Source organism: Strix uralensis, chromosome 18, assembly GCF_047716275.1.
Source record: "Strix uralensis isolate ZFMK-TIS-50842 chromosome 18, bStrUra1, whole genome shotgun sequence".
Lineage (NCBI taxonomy): Eukaryota > Metazoa > Chordata > Aves > Strigiformes > Strigidae > Strix > Strix uralensis.
In genome coordinates, this window is record NC_133989.1 from 13,097,842 (window position 1) to 13,124,080 (window position 26,239).

Consider the following 26,239-nt stretch of genomic DNA (forward strand, 5'->3'; position numbering starts at 1 on the left):
TTTGACAGTATTTTGATAAAGTTCCAATTTAAACATTTTAAAGTTTGATTTTGTTGCCTTCTATTCTGTCTGGGATTCAGGCATTTAGCACAAATACACTGTATTGCATCTTTATTACTTTCAGAAGCAAAGATCAAAAAGGGGTAGTAAAATTAATTAAATCAGCTGATACAACTGGAAAAAGTAGATGTATAAACTTTTTATTGGGTGTATAACAGTAGCAAACTCAAACCTAAGAAGAAGATAGAAATAATTGGTCCTAGAAGTTTTGGGTACAGCTTCCATATTCTCATCCATTTTTGGATGAGTAAATAAATTGTACAGCTCTCACTGAACACCAAGATCTCACTTTATAAAAGCAGGGTCAGACTGACTGATGTATGTTTTTGATTTATGTGTTGCGAGACATCTTTGGAAATTTAGATTTATTGCCATGAAGTATTTTAAATACATAACAGCAAAAGAATAAACATTAAGAACCCAAATAATGAATCTTAACTTTTATGACCGATATCATAAATTTTCTGTATTTAAACAAATGTATACATAGTCATACTAAACATTTGGCTTGTATTAACGTATTTTCACATTAACTGTAAGCTATTTGAAATGTGTTATTTCTGGCAGATAAAATTTTGCAAAGGCAAAGTATTGAAGTGTTATCTAATATAATACAGAATACACAGTAGTGTAAGTACTACCAAAGCTCAGCACACTATCAAGATTTATGGCATATATTTGCCACTAAAGGAAATCTCAGTACACCTCCACCTTCAGTGCTACATGCAAGCTCTCACCACCACATCTCATGAAGGACACTGGAGTTAGAAAAAGTACAGAGAAAAGCAATGAACGTGATGGACTATGGAGTAGCTGCCTTATGAAGAGACACTGAAAAGGCTGGGGCTCTGCTTGGGGAGAAGAAGGTTAAGAAGACACACAGCTGAGGTTTACAGAATCAAAGGTACCAGAAAAAGTAAATGTAAAACCGGTGCAGTTTTTGGTTTGGTTGTTGTTTTGGTTTTGTTTTAAAAAAAGAATCCTACACTACTAGAACTAGGAGGTCCTTGATGAAACTAGCAGGTTTAAAAGAAATTAAACAGAGTACTTCATTATATAGTAGGTGGCAAACTTATGAAAATTGCCTCTCACATGATGTCCTGGAGACTTACAGCTTCCTCAAGCAGATTCAAAGACAAATTAACAAACAGCAGGTCCATAAACACACACAAGAAGGAACCAGCAGGAAGTACTGTCTAGTATCTTTTATTACAACCACTGCGGATGCTGAGGCAGCTCACAGAGAACAGACCCACAGCAGGTGGACAGGCTCATATGCTCTCCCTAAACAGCATCTCCTATGGCTGCTGCTGCTACAGACAGAACACCAGGCTGGATGAAACGCTGCTCTGGGCTAGGAGAGCTTTTCTTCTGTTCCTACTCAAAATTAAATTAACAACATTTTTAGTCACATTACATAAGTTTCCAAGGCCGAAGTCAATCAGGGAAATAGTAAAATCTCACTGAAATTAAATCTACTTTTTAATCACTTATTTTTACTGGTCTGTGGTTGTCTCAAATTATTGCTATCAGCAAAACAGAGCTAAACCAATGTCTCTTACCAGGCTACATTAAGCCAAGAGAACATCTTTTTATATAACAATGCCAATAAAAGGACAAAAGGCATCAATATATGAAAAGCAGATTCGTATTTAAATTCACTTCTGAAAAAGTTTGCTAATAAAAATGAAAGCCAAACACAGCAACTTAACTACAGCAGATTTTTTTCCTGCACTCCTTCCTCTCTTCTCCACCACTCAAACAGCAGTAATGCTTCACAAGAAGCAAACAGCACAGAGGATAAGCTGTATATAAATAGAACTGGAGCTGTCACTTAAGGTCACTTAGTTTCAAACCAAATCTGTGAGCTATACCTCTGCATCCAAGGTGGCTGAAGCCACAATCAGTCGAAGATCCCCACGCTTCTTTTGAACCTAGGACAGAGATCAAGAACATCCAGAGTAAAAACTATTTTCTGAGATATAAGACTAGAACCAAGTTTTAGAGCATCCAGATTACCAATAACTTCTTTAAAAATACTTTAAAACTACAAGACAGCCAATGAACTGAAGCACCCATGTCACCCCATAGATCTAACAACCTGATGACTGTTTGGAGTTTTATACATTCATTTTAAGGGCATTCAGTCTGTAATCATTATAGTTTACTCTTAATTTCTGGTGGGAGTCAGATCTTTAGTAGCTTGAAGTCAGCAACAACCCCCTATCAGATCACTTCACATGATCATCAGCAGCAGAATGAAGACTACCTTTTTGCTAATATAATCTAAGGAGACATTTCACAATCAAGGGAAGGAAATAGAGGATCCTGAGTGTCAGATGTCTAAAGTAAATAGCTGGGTATGTACAATAAGCTGCAGGATGAATGAGGAACTAGAAACCACCCTCTCTGAAATGGGTTCACTACAGCCATCAGGATCAGAGGTTTAATGAAAAGGATGAAAATGAAAACAGTTACAGAGAACATTAAAAAAAACCAAACCTTTTTTAGTAAGCCAATGGCAATATCTGTATAAAGAGTTCTTTCATGGGCTTCATCCAGCATGAGCACACTGTGAATAAAGCAGAAAGACAAGATTTCAGAAGTGGTTTGATTGACACTAGAATCAGTGTCTTCCTGTCTTCTAGAAATATCATTATTTGAAATCTGCTGCTGGACTATTACTGTTTACATCCGCTTAGAAAATTGTGGAAGTTAAAAAAAGCACAGTGACAAAGTAGGGAGGAAAATGTAGATAACATCATGTGGCACATACATACTGTTCTTTACTCAGGCTAGCTTTTGGAAAGGGGAAGGAGAAAAAAGGTCTATCTTTACTGTATTGCATGGGTTTTCTGGATACCAGCATAGCCTGTGTTTGTTGTTGGGTTTTTTGTTGTGGTTTTTTTTTTTTTTTAATTTGATTAGCACCAGAAAGAAAAATTGAATTTAAAACTAGTAAATGAACACATTCAGACTCCATGAGGCCCATTTAACTTTTGTTACAAAATCACAGCACCAAATCCTCCTGGCTTTGTTGCTGCAATGATCAATTGATTTTCTAACAGTCTTTACAACATAAAGAAGTCAAACTGCTAAAATAATTTTCACATCTTTTAGTATTTAATTTATAATAACCATGTCTAAAAAAAATGCAGTTTTTTTAGCAAATCACACTTCAGCAAGTATTCATACCATATTTCCTTACCTGTATCTTGTTAATAAAGGATCAGCCATCATCTCCCTCACCAGCATACCATCAGTTAGAAACTAAAAGTGAATGCAAGGAAAAATGTAAAAAAATATCCTAACAGGCAGTCTTGATTACTCATGTGATTGTTAAAGATGATTTTCTAGGTTTTTGCTTAAATTTTTCCTTGCCTTTAATTTTCTAATGATCTATTAAATTGATCTATTTTCAGCTACAGAAGCCAAATATATATTTGAGTGTTAATCCAGAGATAAGCAGTGTGACTGCTTTTTAATCAGTATTGAATTTTTAAAAATTAGTTATTTTTGTATTGAAATAAAATAACAGATTGGCAGCACTGGAGCATGGCAATAGAAGTGTCTTCACTCTTGTCTGTAACATGGCTAAATCTGCTCTACCAATAACATCCTGTGTGCCAAACCAGACTTGACCCTCTCAAAGTAGGCTACTTAATATCTATTACACAATTCTGACCAGAACACAAACCTTAACATTTCAAGAAAACACAACATTTTAATTTAATACTTTCTTCATACTAACTAGTGGAAACCCACCAGCTTTGTGTAGCCATCAAAACAGTAGTTTGGGACTCCAACGGTGGCCTTGAACTGGGCAATAACTGGTATGCAAGGTAAAAACCTTCAAATTTCCAACCCCAAGTGATTAATCATCACACTCAAAAAAAAAAAAGATTATTTCAGCTGCATTTAATGAACAAACATCTCCATTTCTTTCACTTTAAAAGGGCTACTAGCCTCAGAAAAAAAATCAGAGTAAATTGTCTCATTGATCATCATTGCTATTCCAGCATAACTAAAGCAAATTCTCGTCTGTACACAACACAAGCAACACTAATATTGCTTACAGCACTAAAGAACAGCTGCAAAGCTTGCTATTTAATCCACATCAAATTACTCCCAGTTAGCCTACTCATTTTATGTTTTATCTGCGCTTTTAATCAAAATCTATTTTTAGGGTGGTGAGGATCTTTAGCTGTGATTCACTGCAGTCTTTCACTGACTTTGAGTGACTTATCAGATCACACTAGCACTGTACCAACATCTGGCCATATCTACCTTGAAAACCTCCTTTAGGTTTAAAATGGTAGCTGCCAGACTAGCAGAATTGAACACGTACTCGTTTTATTAAGGTTTGGATAGCCACGGCCATTTCAAGCACACTTTTGGGGCACTCTTTACGGGGCATCACAAGGTTCTCATTAATTTTGCAAAAGTACTTGAAGAGTTTCAGAGTAACCACATACTGTTCATGTTTCACCTTAATTCTTGTAGCCTGTGGATCTGTGCAGTCATCAAACCGAATACAGTATCCAACTTCATGCCCCAACACTGCTCCTCTTTCATCAGCAACTCGTCCTGCAACCTGAGGAAAGAGATTCTTATAAACAAGAGACAGCTCACAACACACTTCATTGTATTCATTTTGTCCATAGAGGACTGGCATCAAAACAGGAACAGAGCTAATGCTTCCAAAGAATTATTTGTTCTCATTCAAAATTCTGTTTGATGTAACAGCACATACAAGTGGTAAATACTTTTAAAGTGTTTTAGTGTAACTTAATAAATCTGTTTCACACTGCTTCTACTCAGGAATGCTACGGAGGTACCTTTCTGTGATAAGTCCTCTGACAGACCTACAAAGGCAGCCACTCAACCAGTCACAAGGTTGGGGAAGGACCACCTACCAGCAATTGCAGGAATTCAATTTAAGAACACAGTTGGCATGTGAAAAGGGAAAGAGTACAGGTATATGGCATGCAGAAAAAAGTTACCAGTTAACCTAATCTGTCCTTTTTTTTTTTTTAAATAAAGATGCTACTGTACTTTTTGAAATACATAATCTTCTATGCAGAAAACAGACAGAGAACTGGCAGAATAATTAAAATAAGCAACAGTTTTTGGAACAGTACTACCTGGACCAGTTTTAAGCCAAGAGCTCCTTTAGCTAAAAATCCCGAGTTATTTGGACTTACTCTACAGAATATTAGGTATTATCAGGCCATGGTTTCAGCAAGCTGGAAAGACATTTATTAAAGACACAATAAAACTCCACAATACATACATTAGTCCTAGTAGAATTCCAAAAGCAAGCTACTCTCAATCATTTGAGTGACATTCTAAACTATACCAGCAGGCAGCAAATTCATGATTTCACATGGAATCTTATCACTGAATCACTTTCAGCCCAAGCATTCAGGATAATTGTCAGTCTGGGTAATGCAAACAGAAGTTCAGGAATTTCTAAACTGTGCTTTATGCCTCTGAAACTACTTATCTTTACTTCTGACAACCCCCACACTCTAGATGGGAACGCAGATAAGCACACCTCTTAAAAGATTGCTTTCAGTTCAAGACAAAGCAGTAAATCATCAACCATATCTCTCACGTCCCTGCAACAGCCACACAGTCCACACAGTTTGCAATGACATTCTTGAAGAAAAATCCTACTGCGTCTATATACTAAGCCCTAACTGAGTAAGCTTTTTATTTTAGGCTTAAAAATGCGTTAAGACATGAAAGAGAAAAGAGAAGTAAGTCTGTCACGTGAGAAATCATTGCAGTATACACAGTATCTCCTGTAGAACCACGCACTGTCAGCTGGATGTCCTATGAAGGAGAAAAGGGAGGGCACTGCAGGCAGACTGCCCGAAGCACAGGATGCAGATTCACTGCTAGAGACTGTTTGCTTAACCACGTTGGATCTGGTCAAAGACCACTGGATGAGATGAAACAGCAAGCTGTACAGCTGCTCAGTCTACGACATTTTGAGCAGAGGCATAAGCTGATTTGTTGCAGGTACAGTTTAATACATTATAAAGAACAGGCACAATGAGGGTTACAAAATGGCATCTCAGTCTTCTGTACAAAAAGAATGCTGCAGCAGAAACTTCACCCCACCAAGTCAGTGTTTGGCTTCAGTTATGAAGTCAGGGAACACTGGATGCTTTCTGTGCAGAGTATTAACAGAGACTACAGGTTATTGCCCTCAGCATCTTGTCTTCTTCCTCTCCTAGTACATGCAGTTGACATTATGCTCTCCTAGACATATTACGTATATAAAAAGATTTCTCACAATAAAATTGTTTCCTCTTTTCCCTGACACTCTTACAGGAAGAAACAAAAAAAAAAATCCCACAAGAACAAAAAAAAAAATTAAAAAAACACTACGTATGAGTTGCTAGAAAGGGGTACACACCCTCCTCCTCCTTCTACTGGCTATGTTAATGTACACTGATTTATATCACTACTTTACTCTGTGAAAGAAGTTAAGGGTCACACAAGCACAGTTCTAGTGCAGTCAATCATAGCTCAAACCTGCACAGCCCTAACTTCTATACACAGTTCTGCTGATGCCACTCAATTTTAATTCAAAGCTTCCACATCTGCGATTCTGGACTCAGAATCTCTGGCAAGACCTACTAATCAGGTTGAATTCAGTGTATAGTACCAGCCATCCTGTGAGGAAGATAAGCGGAAACATCTATTCATTCAGGAGCTCACACAGTTGTGATTCCTGCTATTCAGCAAAGCCTGCTAATAAATTGGAGGTTATTATGACAACAAACTGGGAAAATTTGGACACAGTGGAGAAACTCACTGAAACAGCAGCAACCCGACGAGGCTGCGTCACTCCAACAACTCTTCCTTCAGCTGTCCAGCCAGCTTCTGCTAGGTACTGCAAACAAATATCGAGGATAAGAAATTAATTGGTTGTGCTGTGATTACAGCAAGGTGTTAGCTCTCCACACTATGTGCTTTTTCCTGGTTCTGACACCAACTGATGCGTGACCTTAGGCAAATTAGTCACTTAGAGATTTTGTGCATTATTAATCTCACCATTGGAAGTAATACAGTACAATACCTACTTCCTAAGCACACGTGCTTTCAGAAAGCATCTAAGAGCAGTTCTTTGGGTCTCAAGTATTTTTTAACTACTTCATCTTCTTCTCTTCTTTCCTTTATTTTATAATCCCTTTAAGAAAAAAAGCTAAGCAGCACAAGTCCTGTGCTCACAGTGAGGCAGGTGGCATTCATCATTAGTCTGCAATTTTTTGAGTTAAAATCAAGAACTAACATTGAAACATTATCAGACTTTTTTCATTCCTGTCACAAAAGAGAATGTTTTACAAAACCAGAAAAAATACAACATTCCAAAAATTTCCAAGAGGAAAGTTTGTAAGAAAATCGTACCTTTTTTCCTTCTTAAAAACATATCCTCAACAAAATTTTAAACATGATTCTGATAGAGTAATAAACACCCACTATAGCACAGTGACTAGTATTTGTACCAGCATAAACTTATTTGTTGAATATGGTCCTTTACTGTAGTGGAAGGAGGTTTTATATTACAGATATACCAGCTCCCGCTATTTTCTCCTTATATTTCTCTCCTTTTGGTCACACACACGAGCACAGGTGAATTCCATTCTCACACTGCAGTTCTGGGTTGCAGGTTTAAGGTTTCATGTAAAATCCCACAAGGGAATACCTGATTTCACCAACTTTAACAGACACTTACTTGTGGAATCTGTGTTGATTTCCCACAACCTGTTTCCCCAACAATCACTAGAGTTTGATAGTTCTCCACTAGATAAAGTATGTGATTTCTTAGCTGAAAGAGAAGATGACATTTAAGTATCAAAAACATGTACAAAAATAAGAAAATAATTTAAATTTACATATCTAACAGACATAGTAAACCCATTTTACATGGAGTTTGCTGCCAAAAGCTAAACAGTTCTTTGAAATCTATAAATGATATGTACAACATATAGTAAATAACATAAATGTCAAAGCCTGTAAAACTGTCAGTAACAGTTGTCAAACAGGACAATCAATTCCAACAAATGAAGAGAGCAAGGTCATAAAATTATTACTTTATATTGTAAAGCGGTTCTCTCCTTCTCTTTTAAGAAAAGACATGAGCCAAACATCATACAATAGATTTAATATACCAAAAAGAACTTCCGTACCTTAAAAACAGGCAGCTTTTGTCTTTGTTGTTCAATAGAAAGGGAAGCATAAGGATTATAGATGATGGTTATGCCACTACTCTCAGCAGGACTCTGCCTCTCCTCTGAGACACTGACACCAGGACCTTCTGTGCCTAGATGAGGAAAGTGAATTTTAACTAGAAGAGCACACTTCTGCCTAGTGTATCACAATACAACCAAAATAAACATGTTCCTTAAAAGGAGGAATCATGAGTAGCAGCATATATCAAAGCTAACTTTTCTGTGACGATAATCAAAATATTAGCTAACAGTAAACACGCAGAAATTCTTTCAAATAAAATATGTGTCCCCTGCTGGTTAAAAAAAAAAGCAAATCTAATGTGAATAAGTATTTGAATTCTTAAAAGAAGATAAAGGAGGAAAAAAAGAACATGTGAAAAATATACAGCGAGCTCTTGGGAGCTTCTTTTTCCGTGCAACAGTTCAGATATATCTTCAGTATCCTTCTCAGAAGTACATCCATGGATTTTAAGCCAGCCAGTCAGACATGCAACAGAACTTCCCTGACTAACCTCAACTGTATAAACATTCAACCTCGCCTGCTCATGAGATATGCCACTTGGTTCAGATCTGAATTTACCTCAGTAACTGAAACTTCATTTATTCCTGCTGCAGGTTACTATAAAACTACTGACAACTGAAAATGCTGAATCATGCAAGTGAACTAGAAACAAAAACTCATCTCAGTAACAAAATGTGTCATCTCCAGATGCAGATTCAACTGGAAAAGTCTGAGAGCAAAGAGAAGGATTTCCCTGTTTGGAGGATTTGCTTGTTTGGGCTTTTTCCACTTTCTCCACTGTTTAAAAACAGTCCCTATTCAAAGCTGCCAAGCAACTTTTATGGCAATTTGATCCAATTTTAAGAGTGATTAGCAATGATTCCAATAACTATTCAGTACCCAGGACAGATGGGGAAGTTAAGAACCAGGGACTTGAATATCTGGATCTTGACAAATCAATGAAGTTAACAGATATTGCTTCTCACCACCCACAGATTTTCTTTCACAGCATTTTCTGTGCTTTTTTTAATACACAACTGTCAACATATTACTACATATATACATATTGTATATATGCACATATTATTATAATATTCAAATTATTAAGAAGCTGTTTGCTAAACTAATCTTGGCTGTGGAATAGCTTTGCAAGCCATGGCATACCACAACACAGTGACCAATTTTTAAAAATTTACCAAACCCAGTCCCACTAAGCTCCCCTTTGGGATAAGTGAATGAGAAGGTATACAACTGCCCATACCCCGAGGGAACAATCACAGAGCCACAGCAGAGCTGGGAGGCACCTCTGGAGACCTTCTAGACCATCACCCTGCTTACTACAGGGTCACTTACAACAGGTCCTCGTTCAGATGGGTTGGAGACCCCACAACCCACCTGACTGTTTGTTCTAGAACCTCGTCACCCACAGAGTAGAAAAGGTTTTTCTCATGTTTAAGCTGACTTTCTCATGTTTCAGCTTGTGCCCATTGCCTCTTGTACTGTCAGTAGGCGCTACCAAGAAGAGTCTGACTCCCTCTTCTTTACACCCCCCTATCAAGTATTTATATACAACAAAAAGATCCTCCTGAGACTCCTCTTCTCCAGGCTGCGCAGTCCCAGCTCTCTCAGCCCCCCCTTGCATGTTGCATGCTCCCATCTCTCAACTGGCTTTTTGGTCTGTCACTTTGTGGACCTACTTCAGTAAGCCCATATCTTTCTGGTGCTGGGGAGCCCACAGAGCACCCCGATATGGCGCTGAGAGGAAGGATCACCTCCCTCAGCCTAAGAGCAGCGCTCTTCCTCACGCAGCCGGGGGTGTGGGTGACCTTCTTTGCTGCCAGGGCTCACCAACAGCTCACGCTCAGCTTGTAGCCCGAGGTCCCCTCTGCTCTGCTGAGCTGCTCTCCCCGCTGTGCGGCACCTGGGGTTACTCCCCCTCAGGGGCAGGACTTCGCACCTCCCTTTAATAAACTTCTTCAGGTTCCCCAGCGCGTTTCTCCAGCCAGCCGAGCCCCACACGAGGGGGGGGCACACCCACCCGGCGAGTCGTCCACCCCCACCCCAGAGGACTGAGGGCGGACTCCGTCCCCTCCCCTGCCGCCCCCAGCACTGGGCAGCTCCCAGCTGGAGTCGCAGCGACCTCGCCGCCCGCCAGGCCCCGGCGGCGCAGGGACAGCGCGTTTCTCCTCTGTCCTCGGCGTCTAAAATCCGGGCGACCCCCAACAGCCGGCGGCTGCCGGGGCCCTCGCCACAGACAGCGCGGGAAGGCACTCTCTGACACGCACCCCCACCGCCCCGGGACCGCCACTCCCGCACCGCCCGCGCCCCCTCACCCGGCTTCCAAAACTTCACCGGTCCCACGGGCGCCGCCATCTTGGGGTGAGAGGGCAACCGGAAGCGGCGGGGCGGGGCCCACGTGACGCGCCGTCCGTAGCCGCGGGGGCCCGGGCCGGGCCTGAGGAGGCCTCGCCGGCTGCTCCCGCCGAGGGAAGGCGCCTCCCGGCCGAGCACTGCCCCCGCTTCTCCAGGGGCGGCCCAGGGCCCCGTCCGTTACCGGCGCTAAGCATGAAGTGCTGCAGCTTCGGCGTTTCCGTATCTTAACGGCACGAGCGGCTGCCGGTGGGTGACAGCCCGTGGGAGCCCCGTGCGGTCAGTCAGCCCCGCAGAAGCGGTGTTGCTGAGGAAACCCGGGTGTGACAGACGCAGCCTTCACCTCCGAGCCGGGGGAGGAGAGTGAAATACCGATAACGCGTGAGCCAAGCCTGCCAGGAACTACGGGTACTAAAATGAAGTGTAAAACCTGGGGGAAAACCTAGGATTTAACGGGGTTGAAAGATCGCCTCCAAAAAGTCCTTGTCTCATAAGTAGAGCTAATCGCACACAGAGGATGCCTCCACACTACGTGCACCACAGCTGTTGCACTCGGGCAGCTGAAGGACTAGAAAGAAAACAATTACAGTAATAGTTAATAGATGCAGCGGTGCCCTACCACAGGCTCATTACAGCCTAGGGAAGTTATTATTGAATCAAACCCAGTGTAGACTTTGAGTAACTAAGTATAGTCTGGAATGAAAAAAAAAAACAAACAAAAAAAACCAAACAAAAAACCAGCTTCTAATAACTATAGCAATGCTGTCAAAAAATCATGCTTATGAAAAAAAAAATCTAATCACTTTATATTCTTACTAATCATTCTCCATGAATAACAATACACTGGCAGCGCTGTTGTGGTGATTCACACAGACTGCACTTCACAACGCTGTCCCTCCACGGTCATTTCGTATGCTAAGTAGGTAACCACTTGAAAAAGAGGTTATTCAGTTATAATTAAAGACATTCTTAAAGTTCTGGTTATTTATTTCAATGTACTTTTCAGATTAAGTCCACTCTCAAAATAAACACGACTCATCACATTATTTTGTATCATCAGTATATTAGCAACTGTTGAGAAAAAACCCTATTGATGGCACATGGAAAGAGTTGCCTATTAAAGTAATGAGATGAATAATAAAGTTAAAAACTTATATTTGAGAAAACATATACAGATATCATTGTGAAAATAAGATTGCATAAACAATATTTTGCATAGACTAAAACACCGTATGTTTTATGTGTATGGAAAATATAGTTGAGAATAAAAGTTTCTATTTCAAACTTCTTTACATCTGGATAAAAGATTAAACTACTGAATATTTACAGATTAGGACAGTCAAAACTATTACATTTCCATGACTGTAAGCGCAGAAGCAAAAGGGCGCAGATTAGTTCTATCCTAATCAGTACATTATTGCACTGTCCATAAAGGTCATGTTTGTAAGCTCCACATGTCCAATTTAATGCTGTCCTGCAGATGTTGAGCATGGACCCAGATGAAATTCCCCAGCTAAGTTTTAACCTTCCCCCTTGAAGCCCAGAACCCACAAGACACTTACACACGCATATATCCGACCAAGAGCCTCGAGAACAACTCGAGAAATGGTGAACCTTTGCTTTGGCCACAGCTGCCGTGGTTGGGCTGAGAGTTTCTGCACTGGCAGGCTGCTGGAACTTCAGTGCCTCTTTACAACTGTTTGGGAGGACAGTTTATTCATTTGGGTTTTTTTGTTTTTCTCCAGAAATGGATGGATTTTTATTTTTAAAAATCTAGCTTGCATGAAACCTTAAAAATAAACGGTTCTATTTCTGACTTCCATGTTATTTCATGGCTGGTAAAAGTAAGGCTTTCGAGCAGTAGCAGCAGCTTCACAGATTTCAGATCTACTCAGCTTTTCCCATAAGATCAGACAGCAGTAGCAACCATAAAGAAAACAAAAAGTATGTATAGTAATATATAGTAATGCCAAGAAAATGGTCTCATTTGGCTCTGCTACAAACATAGTAAGTTCTTAGGAACACTATCCCTTGCATACATTTATTGCATGATGTCCAACAATCCAAGTATTCTTATAATTGTAAAGAAAAGGTAATTTGAAGTTCAATCATTGTGAAAGCCTTGTTTGCCTGACATGTTAGCTCATTCTGCCTAGCAGCACAGCTTCATGTAAAGAAAATGTGACATTTGAGGACTAGCAGCATGGTACTGGTCTACTAGTTTCTAGATTATGATTACTCCGGTTCTGTGTCATGAAACAGTTTGTGGAGAGTTCATGCAACACAAGACTAAACTTAGACTGATTTCAGAGCCATACAGCAGTCCTGATATTCATCTTTGGAAGAGTTTTAAGTAGTATTATTTGCTATACCTGGATTCCTTACAAAAAGGTTTGAGCTACTGAGCTAAGACACTGCTAACCCATCAGCTTAAAACATGTAAAGAATAGGTTGAAAAATGAAAATCTGACAGAATACTAGAAGTCAGTAACTGCTTTCTAGGTGTTAGAGTATTTTTTTTAAAACACATCTGAGCCTAAGACAATGCTATAACTGTATCTGTTGCTCTGCATTACAGTGGTCTTCAAACAAAACCACAATTCCAGTATCGCTTTCTCTCAGTTCGAGGTTTGTTTCCCAGCTGCTCTCACAAACATACAGTAAGACAGTACTGGACATGGACGGCTGGACGTGCTTCCTGAGGTTCTGCTTCTCGCACCGAGTGAATGTGCAATTCATCTCTCTACGATCCAGTGTGGCCTCATAACTAGAGAGCCATTCCTCTTAGTCAGTGGCGGAGAGGCATGCATTGCATTATTTGACATGTAGACTGCCTCCCTTGAGGCATGCAGCCAGCTTCGCTTCCTTTTTAGATTTCCTACAAATGCTCTAAGATACAAAAACTCCATTCCTAGGAAGTTTTCCCTGGTCGAGTCTCTGGAAGCCACTGTTATCCTGACCAGCTGGTCCAACACCCTGTTCCTCTTGCAGCTGGATAACTCTTTGAGGTTGATAGGCTTTGACCGTGCATAAAGAATCCGAAATTCCAGGTCAAAGTGTGCAACCGCGGGGCCTGACAGAATCAAAATGTTACTGCTGTTCAGCTTCCCATCCATCCACGTGAAACTAGCAAAGGAAGAATGAGAAAACTCTGAGTTAATTAAAAATAAATAGTAAACAAAGTATTAACTGAAAATTCTCTTTCATCACATTTAGTTAAATTGTTCTTACAATGCAAATGATGAGCAGTGTGCTCTTTTTAGGACAAACATTACACAAACACTCTGATAAGGAAAGCAGTTTTGCAACATGGCTGGTTTTCCTTTCCATGTAAAGAAACCGTGTTAAGCAACAGAAAGAAATTGGCACTTGCCTGTAGGAGCCCGTTGTCACTCTAATGCCATCAATTAACATGAACTTTTCACGGACTTTACCAACAATTTTGGCACCAGACCTCGTGTAGTATGTTTTCCCAGTGATATTTCGAATTCTCATCAGCTGTTAAAGATACGGCAAGCGTGACGTGGATTTCAAAGTTAAATGATTGCATGTAAAGGAGTAACGCGCAAGAATAACGATCACTGAGGAACTAGCAAAGGTTGCTGCACAGTGCCATAAGCTTCAGCCTCTAGGAACCAAATGAGAATTTTGTCTTGTTTCAGTAGGCAAAGAGGTGGCATTAAGGGGCAAACCTATACGCTGATTGTGCAGAATGTGACTGTAAAAACTCCTGTTGGAGGGACCCAAACTCCACAGACTCTTCTGTGACAGAACCTGCTTCTCCACCAGCCTTCAAGGTCTCGGCGAGCCTGAGCAACTCCAGTCATGCTTTAGCAACTGGACATTCCTCCTGCCTTTCCTTGAATAGCCAATTAATATTTGTGCTCAGAAAGCACCTGTAACATCCACTTGTAAAGATTTTGGTTTTTCTATTAATTGCCTTCTTATGTAAGAACTGTTAAATCTTCCAAGAAAGAACTAGAGCTACATAAACCCCATTTTATGGCAGCAGGCATAATAATTTCCTCTTCTGATAGCTCAAAGACTACAGTCATAAGAGGATCGACTCTCTATCCCTATAAATACAACAAGGCTCACCTTTTCCTGTTCGAGGTCAACTCCCAGATCCTTGCACATTTTTAGAAAGTGGGAAAATGAAGACTGATCTAGAAGGATATATGCTTTTACTTGCCGCTGGCTACAAGCTTCCAAGAGGTCTTTGAAGATATCGGTATCAGTGAAGGAATCCATAACCAGGGCAATCATCTGCAACAAGTTTCAGAAGAGATCATTAGGCTGTTTCCACAGCATCCCAAGGGAGATGGCATATGAGGAATTTGACTTCCAAATTAAATATTCCCACCCCTCCCTCTTTTTGTTTGGTTTTTTTTTTCCTGGTGGTAATGGAACATGGTACAGTCTTCTGTGATATGGTGTATTCTTCTGTTGTTCACAGGACTGCTGAAACATTTAACAGGCATATAGGAAAGAGAAGAGAAAGGAAAAAAAACTAATTAGAATAAAGTTCTGTGAAGACAATGGTATTTTGGTAAAGGTGATTACTGAGTACAGCACACTGAGGTACAGGAGACACAACATACATTGCCTCTTCACTATGATCACTTACTCATGTCCCTGTGTAGTTAAATATAAAAAAATATGTATGGAATTTATGGACAGAAATTGTTGTTAAAGATTATTTGCCCCAATTTGTGGTCACTTGACTGATTTATAGCAGATAACATCATTTAAGATTTTTATTACTGCATTGTAGAATTCCACTTTTTACTATAATTTCAGCAGCAGGCATTGAAGCTTCTTTTGCCAGGATCTGCATCTTTTTTTTGTTCAATAGGTATGAACAACCCAGCCTGAAAGCCTGTTGTAGAAAGACACCTTTCCTCTATTTAAAAATCAGAGTTCATCACTAGTTAGCAGCATCGATAGCCCCTGCATCTGTTCAGTAGCATGTTGTTCATGGTTTTTAATTAAGGTTGTACAAAAGTTTTCCCTTTTTAACCACATAACTTCACTTTCAAGAAGAAATTATGGAAATCTGAGCATTTTCTCCTTTCCTCCACCTCTAGAGCAGTGCCAAGACCTATAAGGCAGCAGAAGACTTGACACCTCTCCAAAAACTGAAGCGAGATGGTAAAAAAAGTGTTTTGCATCAGAAAAGAAAGACATTGCTGTCAGCCTCGGCAGCTACATCAGTAACTTTTGGTGTAACAGGAGCACCTTGCTGATCGTGGAGGTGTTTGGTGGTGCCGAAAATATCTGGGAAGAACAGAACAGTGGTAAAATAAACGTATCGCTTCAGATTTCCTCCTCGCCCTGAGATACGGCCAAAACAGGGGTCTAGTTCTGTGTTAGACAAATTTGGTCTCCGATTCCTAGGCAAGAGGGGGTTTTTGTGAGGACAGATGTGTTTTCCTCAAAAGCATTGCCGGAAGAAAAAGGTGAGCTTATTTCCAGAGTCTTTCAAAATTCTCAAATATGAAAAGAAACAGTAAAAAAATTCACCAGTGTCTGACTGTTCTTGGTATCTCACCTCCCCACTTAAGATACAAATGAAGTTTGTCTTCAAGTTATTCAGATTCTCACGCTATTTTATGCCAAGATCTGAGTACTCGCCCAAGCTCCTCGAGTGAAACCTCCCCCGGGAGCCAGCTCCTGCCCTCGCAGGTCTGTCCCGCGGGCCGAGCCGAGGTGTCCCCGCCGCACCACGGGGAAGCAACGGCGAGTTCGAGGGGCTGGGGACGGGCGCGCTGCGGGCGCATCGCCCGCCGGTGCCGAGCTGAGCGAGGCCGGGACAGCGCGGGCTCGGTTTGCATCAGTGCGGGGCAAAAACGGCTGCGATTAACGAACCTATTAAAAAAATAAATACAAAGGTGGCAGGAAACCCCCAAAGCAGTAACAAAGTAGCAGAGTAAACCCGGGGGCTTCTGTAGAAGACAGTGCGGGGGGAAGGACGAGGCGGGAGCGGGGCGCGGGGTCTGGCCGCGGAGCGCAGTCACCGACCTGCCGGGCGGAGCGGATCTGCCGCCGCACCGCCTCCTTGCAGCCGTAGATGCTGTCCCCGCAGCCCGGCTGGAAGTGAGCCTCCACCCGCGTCAGCCCGCGGAAGGCGCCGCTGGCGAAGCCCGGCCAGCCCAGCTCCAGCGCCGGCGGCTCCAGGTCCGAGCGCTCGGGGAAGTAGGTGAGCGAGGAGGCGTCGAGGGAGGCGCCGGCCGAGGGCTCGCCCGCCGGCTCCGGGGCCGCGGCGGGCGGCAGGGCGCCCCGCGCGATGGCCTGCACCTCGGGCTCCGACAGGAACGGCGGCAGCTGCTCCCGCCGCAGGAAGGCCCGCAGCGCCTCGGGGCCGCCCGCCACCAGCTCCTCCAGCGCCAGCCGCTGCGCCTCGCTGTACGGCCCGGGCGGCCGCGGCGGCCAGCGCCCGGCGCCCTCCTCCAGGCACTGCGACGGGTTGGCCATGGCGCGCCCGGCCCGGCCCCGGCGGAGCCTTTATAGCGGCTCGGCGGGGCCGGCCCCACGCGCGGGAGCGCCCGTCCCCGCCTCCCGCCGGGAGCCCCGCGGGGGAGAGAGGAGCCGGCAGCGGGACGGGAACGGCGCCGGAGCAGCGTCGCCCGCGGGGCGGTCTGGGGCGGCAGCGCCGGGTGCCTCCCCCCGCCCAGGGAAGCCCCAGCCGACGCGAGCCTCGAATTAAGCAGCGAGAGGCCGCGCAGCCCTCGGCCGGCTCCCGGCCCGCATCAAAAGGCTCCGCGGGTCGGAGGGCCCGGGGCTCAGCCCGCCCCGAGCGGCAGGAGGGCACCGGCGACAGGGGCAGCGCCGCCTTAGTCACCCAGGCTCGAAATGCCAAACAAAGGGAACACAAAGCTCGGCCAGGATCGGGTGAAAACCCCCGCGGCAAAAGGAGTTTATTTGTAAACTGCTTCTCGTTGCTCAGAGAGTACCGTAACAGCTGCACCGTGTAATAAAGTTAAAAAGCACATCGAGCAGAGAGGTTGATTTTACATACATTCATGTATGTATTCATCGGGTACTTACATACATTCAAGCACTGCTGAACATGAGCTCTTAAAAATACAACTCGAGAATGGCTTTGAAGGCACATCGTGGCTCCCTCTCTACAACTTGCTTCACTCCTGGTGTTCCAGCTCCAGGGATCGGGCAAAAAAGCATCCCATCTTTTTAAACAAGTGCAGGCAGAATTTTTTTTCCCCACCTGCACCTCTTCATACATCTGCCTTACAGCTTTAGGGAAGGCACGGCTGCTTTGAAATCCAACAATGAAAGTAGCTAAGCCTTTTTGTCCAGATAAATTCCAGAGATAGACCTGCTAAAGTTAGTTGCTCTCTGCACTGAAGTTGCAGCCTTTTTGAGTTTGGATATTTTTCTGTTCATTCACCCATTCATTACTGTTTAGGAGAATATTCAAGACAACAGCTGAAATGTGCCATCTACTGGACACACGGGCCCAAAAATAAGAAAATACGTAGCCCAGACTGATTCGAGTGGGCAGAATTCAGCCTGGTTGGTCACTAAAGTCCTAGGATGCAGGTCTAAAGAAAAACAGTACAGGTTAGAGCTGAGAGAATCCACACACTGCTCAGATAAGCGATCCAGCAAGCACAGACATGAGCACACTTGCACAGCATATTGCTAACAAATATTCGGATAACGTCTCTGCAAAGCAACTTAACCTAAGATCCATTTAATATTGAAAGTAGAGTATTTTCAAAAGCAAGAGTGGCACTTCAGCTCCTCAAACCAAGTTAGTAGTAGATAAAGGATAAATAGAGCAGGAAACAGACTATTTCAGATAGGACAGCCTAAGGAGAAAAATATTTTTTTTCACTCTCGTACTATAATATTAACAAACATAACCCATAACATTTCGTAGTGCATTTGTCAGTTTACTTTTGAACAGGGGCTTTGTCACATGCCCTCAGTGACTGTCTCACCTAAGTTCATTCCAAAAAGGAACGTGTTTACAGGTCTCTTAATGGAAGCAAGACGGTTTAGACATTCCTAGGCCCAACCAGAACTGGAAGCTCATTTCACAGAGCTAAGACTAAGAGTCCTAATTCTGTGTAACAAGTTGCACAAAAGACAAAGCTCTTTGAAGTCATCCCAAAAGAAGTACAACAGATGTGCTGCAGCACGACACTGAACGCCAGATATCACCTCATCTCCCACTCACAAGCACAAAAACCCAACACTTCAGCAATACATTCCCAGATCTTACAGGTTCGATGTATCTAGCTTTTAGTTCTGAATACTAGAAACATTTCCATCCGGGCTGTACCTAAAATGGGTACAGCTATCTTGGAGTGCTAAGCTGCCACTTCCAGGTCTTGCTTTTAAAGAGATGCTTTTCTGAGGATGTGTATATATACACACACTTTTTTATACATGTGTATCTACACAAAGGCATGAGAGGATGATCAAACTGAAGGGCTAGTTAGCTCAGTCCATTTCAGAAGGCTTAATGAAAAAAGGATACAGTTGAAGATAAAAACCTGCAACTGCTCCAACAGACCCTTCACAACTTTAGTGGAAGAGTAATGTACATATCACTGAAGTCAGACTTTGAACAAAATTAGCTTTATGGCTCCTTATAAAAGTTGTTTTCCCTCATGCCAAAGTAGAAATAAAAGCCAATATTAATAAGAAAGAAAAAAATTTAGTATACCTTGATGTAAGCTAAATCTCCAAAACCACTCTGAGCAAGATCAGCCTGACTCAGATTCTTCCAAGTTTACATAAGTTAAAGCCAGACCATCATCAACCCTTGAAAGCAGTAACAAGCTTACTTTTCATGTTAAACATCCAGAATTAAAATGAACCTTCACTGCTAATGAATATAAAAGGAACATGCAAGTAGCTACAATATAAACAAACCCCTCTATTTTTATTGCTTAAATTGCATAGTATAAAACAAAGTGCTGGAGAGTGATGTACACACGTATTCAAAAAGAAAAAGTGCTGGAAGGAAGTGGAAGAATCATCAGGTATGAAGTGACTGCAATTCAAGACTGGAGCTTTTGTGTTCTGCATTCAGTGCAGCAATCATTTACGCAAAGAAAAGAGTGAAACGTCCCGGAGGCTGCGCAGGCTGGCACTGATGTCACGCCTCTGTTTTAGATTGCATCTTCCAGTGTATTGGGTCATGTAGTTGTCAGGCGCGCGTCCCCTCCGGGATAGGATATCCACCATGTGGCTAAGCTTCGACCTGATAGTAGAATAGTGGAATTGCCTCTCTTTATGCAGTTTTTGGAAATATTCTGCCCTGTAACTGCTAGAATATTCAAAGGACCGGAGAGAAGACAGTGAGCCGGTAGAGCTTGCAAGAGAGCACTGGGATGATGACGAAGACAGTGATCGCAGACTGGAACTTGATACAGCCTTTCCAGACAGAGAAAATCCTTCTTTTGACAGCTTTCTGTGAAGCAGGGGTGTTTCTGTGTACTCATCTTCCTTTGTCTGTGTCACTGCAGCCTTCAGCAAAACTGCAGTCTGGGTGCCCGTCATTCTAGCAGCGACAGACGTCTGAGTGCCAGCTTCTGCCGTTACAGCAGCGGCCTGCATGGCAGCATTACACACCGTCACTACAGGCTTCTCTTCCCATGGGCCAGTCTGAGTCGATGTGCTTTTCCGTTCCACTATGGCCACTTGATCACTGAACCACTCCTCTTCACAGAGGCAAGAATGCCCCAGCTTACAAGCTTTGCCTCCAGGAGTATCTTCAGCCAGATCTAGTTCTTTCAAGGGTTTCTTTGGAGTACTAGACAACCTGGCAAATTCTGCTCTCAAGTTGCCTTCCACAGTATATTCTTTGGGGGACTCTATTCTGTTCGTCAGATGATCAAATATCCCACTGTTCCTGCAGCTGGACGGCCATTTAGGGCTGATGGGCATCGACTGGGCATAAAGAATCCTGAACTGGAGGTCAAAGTGTTCAACCACTTGACCTGACAATAGCAGCAAGTTACTGCTGTTCAGCTTCCCATCGGACCATGTGAAACTATTGAAAACAAACCAAGATTCACAGTTAATCTTCAGTGCATTTCAGCACATACCATTACAGAGAGCAAGACTCACCTTAGAAGTGCTGTGCATAAGGAAGGTAGAAAGTCAATATACAATTCACTCTTCTTCAGGAATAGCTCTATTTAGCCATGGCCAAGTGCTTTATTAGCAACAAGTTGGGCAAACCAGTTTTCCAAAGCTGTTTCCAGTTTTGCGTTAGTCCCACTCAGACTCAGCTAGTCCCCGTGCCATTGGCATTCATTAATACCAGGCAAACAGCAAAGTTAATACATCCTTCTTGCAGAAACTCCCCCTTAGCTTCATCAGGACCAGCAGACCCCAATACTTGCCTGTAGGAGCCTGTTGTCACTCTAATGCCATCAATTAACATGAACTTCTCATGGACTTTCCCAACAATTTTGGCACCTGACCTCATGTAGTATGTGTTCCCCGTGAGAGTTCGAACTCTCATCAGCTGTTTCAGAAAAGAAGGGAAAAAGTAACATTAGATTTGCATTAACTTCCAAAAAGTTTTGATTAGCAATTCTACCGAAAAGAAGCTACGCACGCTATGGAAGACAGGAATGAAATGAACTTCCATACATTGCCTGCGTTTGAGTGTTACTAGTTACACAGTGCTAAACTTCTGTTAGATTAGGAGAGTCTGTAGAGAGAACAGTCAGTTCTAATTAATTACGACCATGAAGCTAGGATTGTTTCCCCATCCAGAGAAACTCTCACTGGGGTGAACATAAGCCTGCCCAAGACATGTCAGCTTATGTTCAGAGAAATTAAGTAAATCGCCTGGGTCACATCACCCAAACCCTTTTAAAAGGGAGGAACTATGTATTAGGAAAGAAATTAGATGTTACCAGAGCTATACCACCCTTGAGCTTCCTGTGTTTCTGTTCTCCTTAGCAAGCAGTTCCTTGAGCCAAAGAATAAAGCTACTTAGATCTCGCAAAATTAAATGCTTGAGAATTGTTGCTTCCTCAGGACGGGTCTCACAGTGCACACTCTGCCCAGCACACCGGGCTGTTGCATAGCATGGCTGTAGCTCCTACATACGGGTAGCGTAGGGTAGTAGATGTGCCTTTTCTGCACGGTTTTTGCTGAGTTTGTGAGCAGTTTCACATGTTGGATTAGATACTGTACTGAAACCATGTGATATTGAGCCTTGATCTTCAGGAGCTGAGAAACATTTCAGAAAATCCCCTTTTATATCAGTTATCAAACTACAGGATGCTTTAGTCTTTCAAGGGAGTCTGATGTTTTACAGAAGGGTATCTTTGATAGCCATAACCATAAAATGTACCACAAGATATAAAAACAAACCACACCCACCACATTTAGTACTTACACTTTCCTGCTCAGGACAAACCCCCAAATTCTTGCACATTTCCAAGAAATGGGGTAGAAAGTCCTGGTCAAGAAGGATATAGACAGGGACGTTGCGGTTGTTATAGGCATCCTGAAGGTCACCAAAGATATCAATATCCGTGAAGGAATCCATCACAAGGGCAATCACCTACAAGAAAAGTGACAACACTTGTTCAGGGTCTTTATTTTACACAAGGTCTAATCACTGCCTCCCCAGACATTTTCTCCTGCTGCTATCAAGGCCAGAACGCACATTTCTTTGCCCTGCTGCGCAGGCTCTGGCAAGTTGTACAAGATTTCTATGTTCCCACAATGTTTCTGTAAATTCATTCTGCCCTGGAGTGGAAAGCATATGCCTGAAGAGGTTTTTCCTCATGTCTGCTGCTGCTTTTGTACACTTTTCACAGCCTGCTTTCCTACATAATCTCCCATGATCTGCCCTTTTGATAACACTGGGGAAGCTATCACAGCAGAACCTGGAATCCAGACCTGGATCTCCACTCCTGTTCTCCCAGGCTGGCATACCTGCCACAGATAGCCACTGCCTTCAGGAGAATTAGCCTGAATGGCCTCTTCACTGTCACAGCTGAACATCTCACAAACCCCAACTGATTGTTCTTTGTGTGGTAGGAAGGAAATGCTGTCCCTACACAAGTTACCAAGAGATAAACTAGTTCTGTGACAAGATATAAACTGAATACACAATTTCCAGACTCTTACTAGATATATTCTGAGTTTCCATTCCATACTTTGACAAGAAAACCTTCCACACACTCAACAGTTCTTTACAGAAGGCAAGTCCTAAGACGGGAAAATTTTGTCTCAATGGGCCAAAGACAAGGCGACAGTTAATTTATGAACAATCTCTCCAGCTAATTCAGAACCACACTGCACACTGTTTCAGTGCTAGAATTCTCACCCTTCAAAACCAGGAACACAAAGGCGTAAAGGATTTGGCTTCATGATTTACTTTTCTACGCTATTAGACCAGCATCAAGGACAACCATTATACAGCCACTGCAGGTACTTGGCACCTGTCCTTACCTGACAGAGAAGGCATCCGCTCACTGCTGCAACACACCCAGGGCATGTGCATGCAACACAGCGGCTCTGTGTGTGGCATTGCCTGTACTCAGGGGAAACATTTCCCACAAGAACAGGCTAAGCTTTGCATTCCCACCTGTGCCCTGCTCCCTAAGGCATTGGCTCTGTATAGATGAATTCTTAGGTATAACACGCACAGGCACATTGATATTTCCAGATAAAGTTAGTTTATGCTTATGCTTCTTATGTGTCACCTGTGCTTTTGTCCACCCACCAAATAAGATGCTTTTGACAAGACAGATGAGTAAGAAAATAACCCCTGAAAACAGAACAATTCACACTAAATCCCTTAGAAACACTGGTGCCTTCAAATGACTACTCAATTAACAGCACTTTAAGTTCTAATTCCAGAATTAGCAGCTGAAAAATACACTTCTACTCAAAATGAGCAAATGTAGTTGTGTTTAGAGGAGAGAGAGAAAACCCTTTTCTCTACATTCATCCATTCGGGATAACAGAGGCAAGATAGCAACAGTGTCCCCGTTAGTCACTTGAGCTAACCCCATTTGAGCAAGCTGAGAAGAAACTATAGAGCATCTGAAGTTTTCCCATTCCTCACATTAACCCGAAGAACTCAGACATGATTGAGCGGTATCGCACAGCATCTGATATTCAGTAAATTATAGGGGGTCAAAATTTCTCTCCATTCCGTGTCCACAAAAACACTCCCTGGATCAGGCATGTACTCGGCACGAACAGCTTGCCTGGCTCTTGGCTCGCTGCAAGGGAAAGCGTTTGGCAAGATGCTACAAGCAAGAACATTACAAACAAGTAGCGTTTTAGAGAAACATGTTTTCACGGAGTTTACTCAAATCACCAGGCCGGTGTCATCTATCTGATAAGGATCCTTTGAGAACAGAGCTTCCTCTGGGACCGTTTCTGGCCAGAAGCCCACCGTTCGTGTCAGCCTCACACACACCTTAAGCTCCTGCACTCACCAGCAGGCAGGGACTAAGCTCAGTGGCTGATTCAGGGTGTGCCATGTGCGAGCACATGTTACACAGAGCCAGGGATTGCTTCACCTGGCCACCTGAAGAGGAAGCTATACATTTAAATTTTAGCTAAGCCAATTGAATGGCTGCTAACGAGAAGGGCGGTTCCCTCCTGGGGATTACAGTCAGAGGCTATAAACTCAGGTAACATAATGAATTACAGAGAACAGTTAGAAGTTACGATGCCGCATGATTTTTAAGCCATTGTCTGTATCGGATCAAAACCACCCACTCCTGTAGGAGGGAAATCCTGCTAGGAGCAGGTCTGCACATCACTTAGGGACAACTAATGAGGTGAAGAAGGGATGCATAATCATAGGGTCATCTCTGTAGATAACCTTGCTTTATAAGAGACACCTTTTTTGTGTCACGTCCTTTAAAGGAGAGTAGGAGGTTTCTGCGAGCAGATCTGGCTCGCTGAGCACATCAGTTGGGAACCTGGAATAGAAATCCTTCTGCTTTGAGTAAGAGCAAGATCGGCTCGAGACCAGCGGGTGGTTTGGGCAGGGACGGCGGCGGCGGGGCCGCATGCGGCGGCGGGGAACTCTTGGCCACCGCCCCTGGAGCGCCGTAACCGGGAAACGGAGACTGCGCGGGAGATGCGCGGTGTCAGGACGAGCACTGCCCGCTGCGCGCTCACGAGCTTTGCCCTCCGGACGGGCCTTTCTCGGCTCGGCGGGGGGGTTTAAAGCCTCTCGGCCGTGCCGAGCGCCCCGTGAAGAAGATGCTCGTCGATACCGACGCTGATTTCTGCTCCGGTTCGCAGCCCCGCTGGAGAAGGGCCCCGGGCCGGGCGCTGCTTTCGGGGGGCGCCGCGGCAGAGCCCGCACCCCCGGCCCCCCCCGCGGCCGCGGAGCGCAGTCACCGACCTGCCGGGCGGAGCGGATCTGCCGCCGCACCGCCTCCTTGCAGCCGTAGATGCTGTCCCCGCAGCCCGGCTGGAAGTGAGCCTCCACCCGCGTCAGCCCGCGGAAGGCGCCGCTGGCGAAGCCCGGCCAGCCCAGCTCCAGCGCCGGCGGCTCCAGGTCCGAGCGCTCGGGGAAGTAGGTGAGCGAGGAGGCGTCGAGGGAGGCGCCGGCCGAGGGCTCGCCCGCCGGCTCCGGGGCCGCGGCGGGCGGCAGGGCGCCCCGCGCGATGGCCTGCACCTCGGGCTCCGACAGGAACGGCGGCAGCTGCTCCCGCCGCAGGAAGGCCCGCAGCGCCTCGGGGCCGCCCGCCACCAGCTCCTCCAGCGCCAGCCGCTGCGCCTCGCTGTACGGCCCGGGCGGCCGCGGCGGCCAGCGCCCGGCGCCCTCCTCCAGGCACTGCGACGGGTTGGCCATGGCGCGCCCGGCCCGGCCCCGGCGGAGCCTTTATAGCGGCTTTGAATCCCAACGGCGCCGCGCTCCCGCCGCCAGTGGGGCAGCCGCGTCCCGCCCCGCGCCCCGGTTGGCTGCGGCGGAGCGCCCGGCCCCGGGGAAGAAGCGGGGCGGGCGGAGCCGACCGCGGCCCTGCTGGGGCGGGGCACGGCACGGTACGGCACCGCACCGCACAGCCCCTTTAGTGCCCGGGCCCGGCCCGACCCGGCCCGGCTCAGGCCCCGCAGGTGCCCGGGCTGAGGCGGCCATTTCACGCTGCCCGGGCTGCAGGCCGAGCCCCTTCGTGCGGCCTCAGGGCCTGACCCAGAGCGGCCCCGCGGCCGGTCCCGCCCGAGGCCTCGGTCCCGGCTGCCGTAGGCCCCGTCCCTCCCCCGCCGTGTCCCGCAGTCCCGCCAGGCGGGGCTGGGAGGGCGAGGGGGCTTTCGCCTTCGGCCCAACCACCCCCTCGGAGAAACGCGCTCCTACTGCCTCGGACGTGGCGAAATCCGGGAAGGGCCGTTCGGGCTTTGCCCTTCCTGCTCATCCCGTCCCAAATTACAGAAAGTTCCACCTACCCTCTGCCTAGGCCTCTCCTGGCCGAGACAGAGGCAGAGACATTTGGGCTGAATCCCAACATGTAAACCGATTAAATAAAACTCAAGGGCATTTTTGTATTATTAAAAGAAATTTAATATAATTTTTAAATTAAAAAATTCA

General features: G+C 44.5%; 3 protein-coding genes across 4 annotated transcripts in view; all 3 read right to left on the reverse strand.

The window, feature by feature from the left end:
• DHX35 (DEAH-box helicase 35) overlaps positions 1–10,699 on the reverse strand; it is a 32,512-nt gene extending 21,813 nt beyond the window's left edge. For both annotated transcript variants that reach the window (XM_074888023.1, XM_074888022.1), the window contains exons 1-8: positions 10,641–10,699; positions 8,265–8,398; positions 7,811–7,903; positions 6,890–6,967; positions 4,550–4,654; positions 3,269–3,330; positions 2,563–2,632; positions 1,935–1,994 (exon numbers count right to left, since the gene is read on the reverse strand). In XM_074888023.1, coding sequence (XP_074744124.1) covers positions 1,935–1,994; positions 2,563–2,632; positions 3,269–3,330; positions 4,550–4,654; positions 6,890–6,967; positions 7,811–7,903; positions 8,265–8,398; positions 10,641–10,680 — 642 coding nt within the window. In that variant the 5' untranslated portion in view covers positions 10,681–10,699. The remainder of the gene's footprint in view (positions 1–1,934; positions 1,995–2,562; positions 2,633–3,268; positions 3,331–4,549; positions 4,655–6,889; positions 6,968–7,810; positions 7,904–8,264; positions 8,399–10,640) is intronic.
• Positions 10,700–11,720: 1,021 nt separating this feature from the next.
• Positions 11,721–19,442, reverse strand: LOC141951575 (protein FAM83D-B-like). The gene is made up of 4 exons (XM_074888025.1): positions 16,699–19,442; positions 14,776–14,943; positions 14,051–14,175; positions 11,721–13,803 (listed from the first exon to the last, which is right to left on the reverse strand). The coding sequence occupies exons 1-4, from the start codon at positions 17,149–17,151 to the stop codon at positions 13,413–13,415; spliced, it is 1,137 nt and encodes a 378-aa protein (XP_074744126.1). The 5' UTR covers positions 17,152–19,442; the 3' UTR covers positions 11,721–13,412.
• Positions 19,443–19,565: 123 nt separating this feature from the next.
• LOC141951574 (protein FAM83D-like) lies at positions 19,566–25,507 on the reverse strand. Its single transcript, XM_074888024.1, has 4 exons — positions 25,055–25,507; positions 22,070–22,237; positions 21,060–21,184; positions 19,566–20,704 (listed from the first exon to the last, which is right to left on the reverse strand). The coding sequence occupies exons 1-4, from the start codon at positions 25,505–25,507 to the stop codon at positions 19,750–19,752; spliced, it is 1,701 nt and encodes a 566-aa protein (XP_074744125.1). The 3' UTR covers positions 19,566–19,749.
• Positions 25,508–26,239: the final 732 nt, after the last annotated feature.

What these genes read in the sequence shown, in the direction of transcription:
- LOC141951575 (XM_074888025.1), bottom strand. Translation starts at nt 17,151, where the DNA reads ATGGCCAACCCGTCGCAGTGCCTGGAGGAGGGCGCCGGGCGCTGGCCG. An exon ending in AGATCCGCTCCGCCCGGCAG is followed by an intron (nt 14,944 to 16,698) that starts GTCGGTGACTGC and finishes AACTTGTTGCAG; the next exon opens with ATGATTGCCCTGGTTATGGA. An exon ending in TTGACCTCGAACAGGAAAAG is followed by an intron (nt 14,176 to 14,775) that starts GTGAGCCTTGTT and finishes TATCTTTAACAG; the next exon opens with CTGATGAGAATTCGAAATAT.
- LOC141951574 (XM_074888024.1), bottom strand. Translation starts at nt 25,507, where the DNA reads ATGGCCAACCCGTCGCAGTGCCTGGAGGAGGGCGCCGGGCGCTGGCCG. An exon ending in TTTGTCCTGAGCAGGAAAGT is followed by an intron (nt 21,185 to 22,069) that starts GTAAGTACTAAA and finishes TTTCTGAAACAG; the next exon opens with CTGATGAGAGTTCGAACTCT. An exon ending in GTGACAACAGGCTCCTACAG is followed by an intron (nt 20,705 to 21,059) that starts GCAAGTATTGGG and finishes TGTTTTCAATAG; the next exon opens with TTTCACATGGTCCGATGGGA.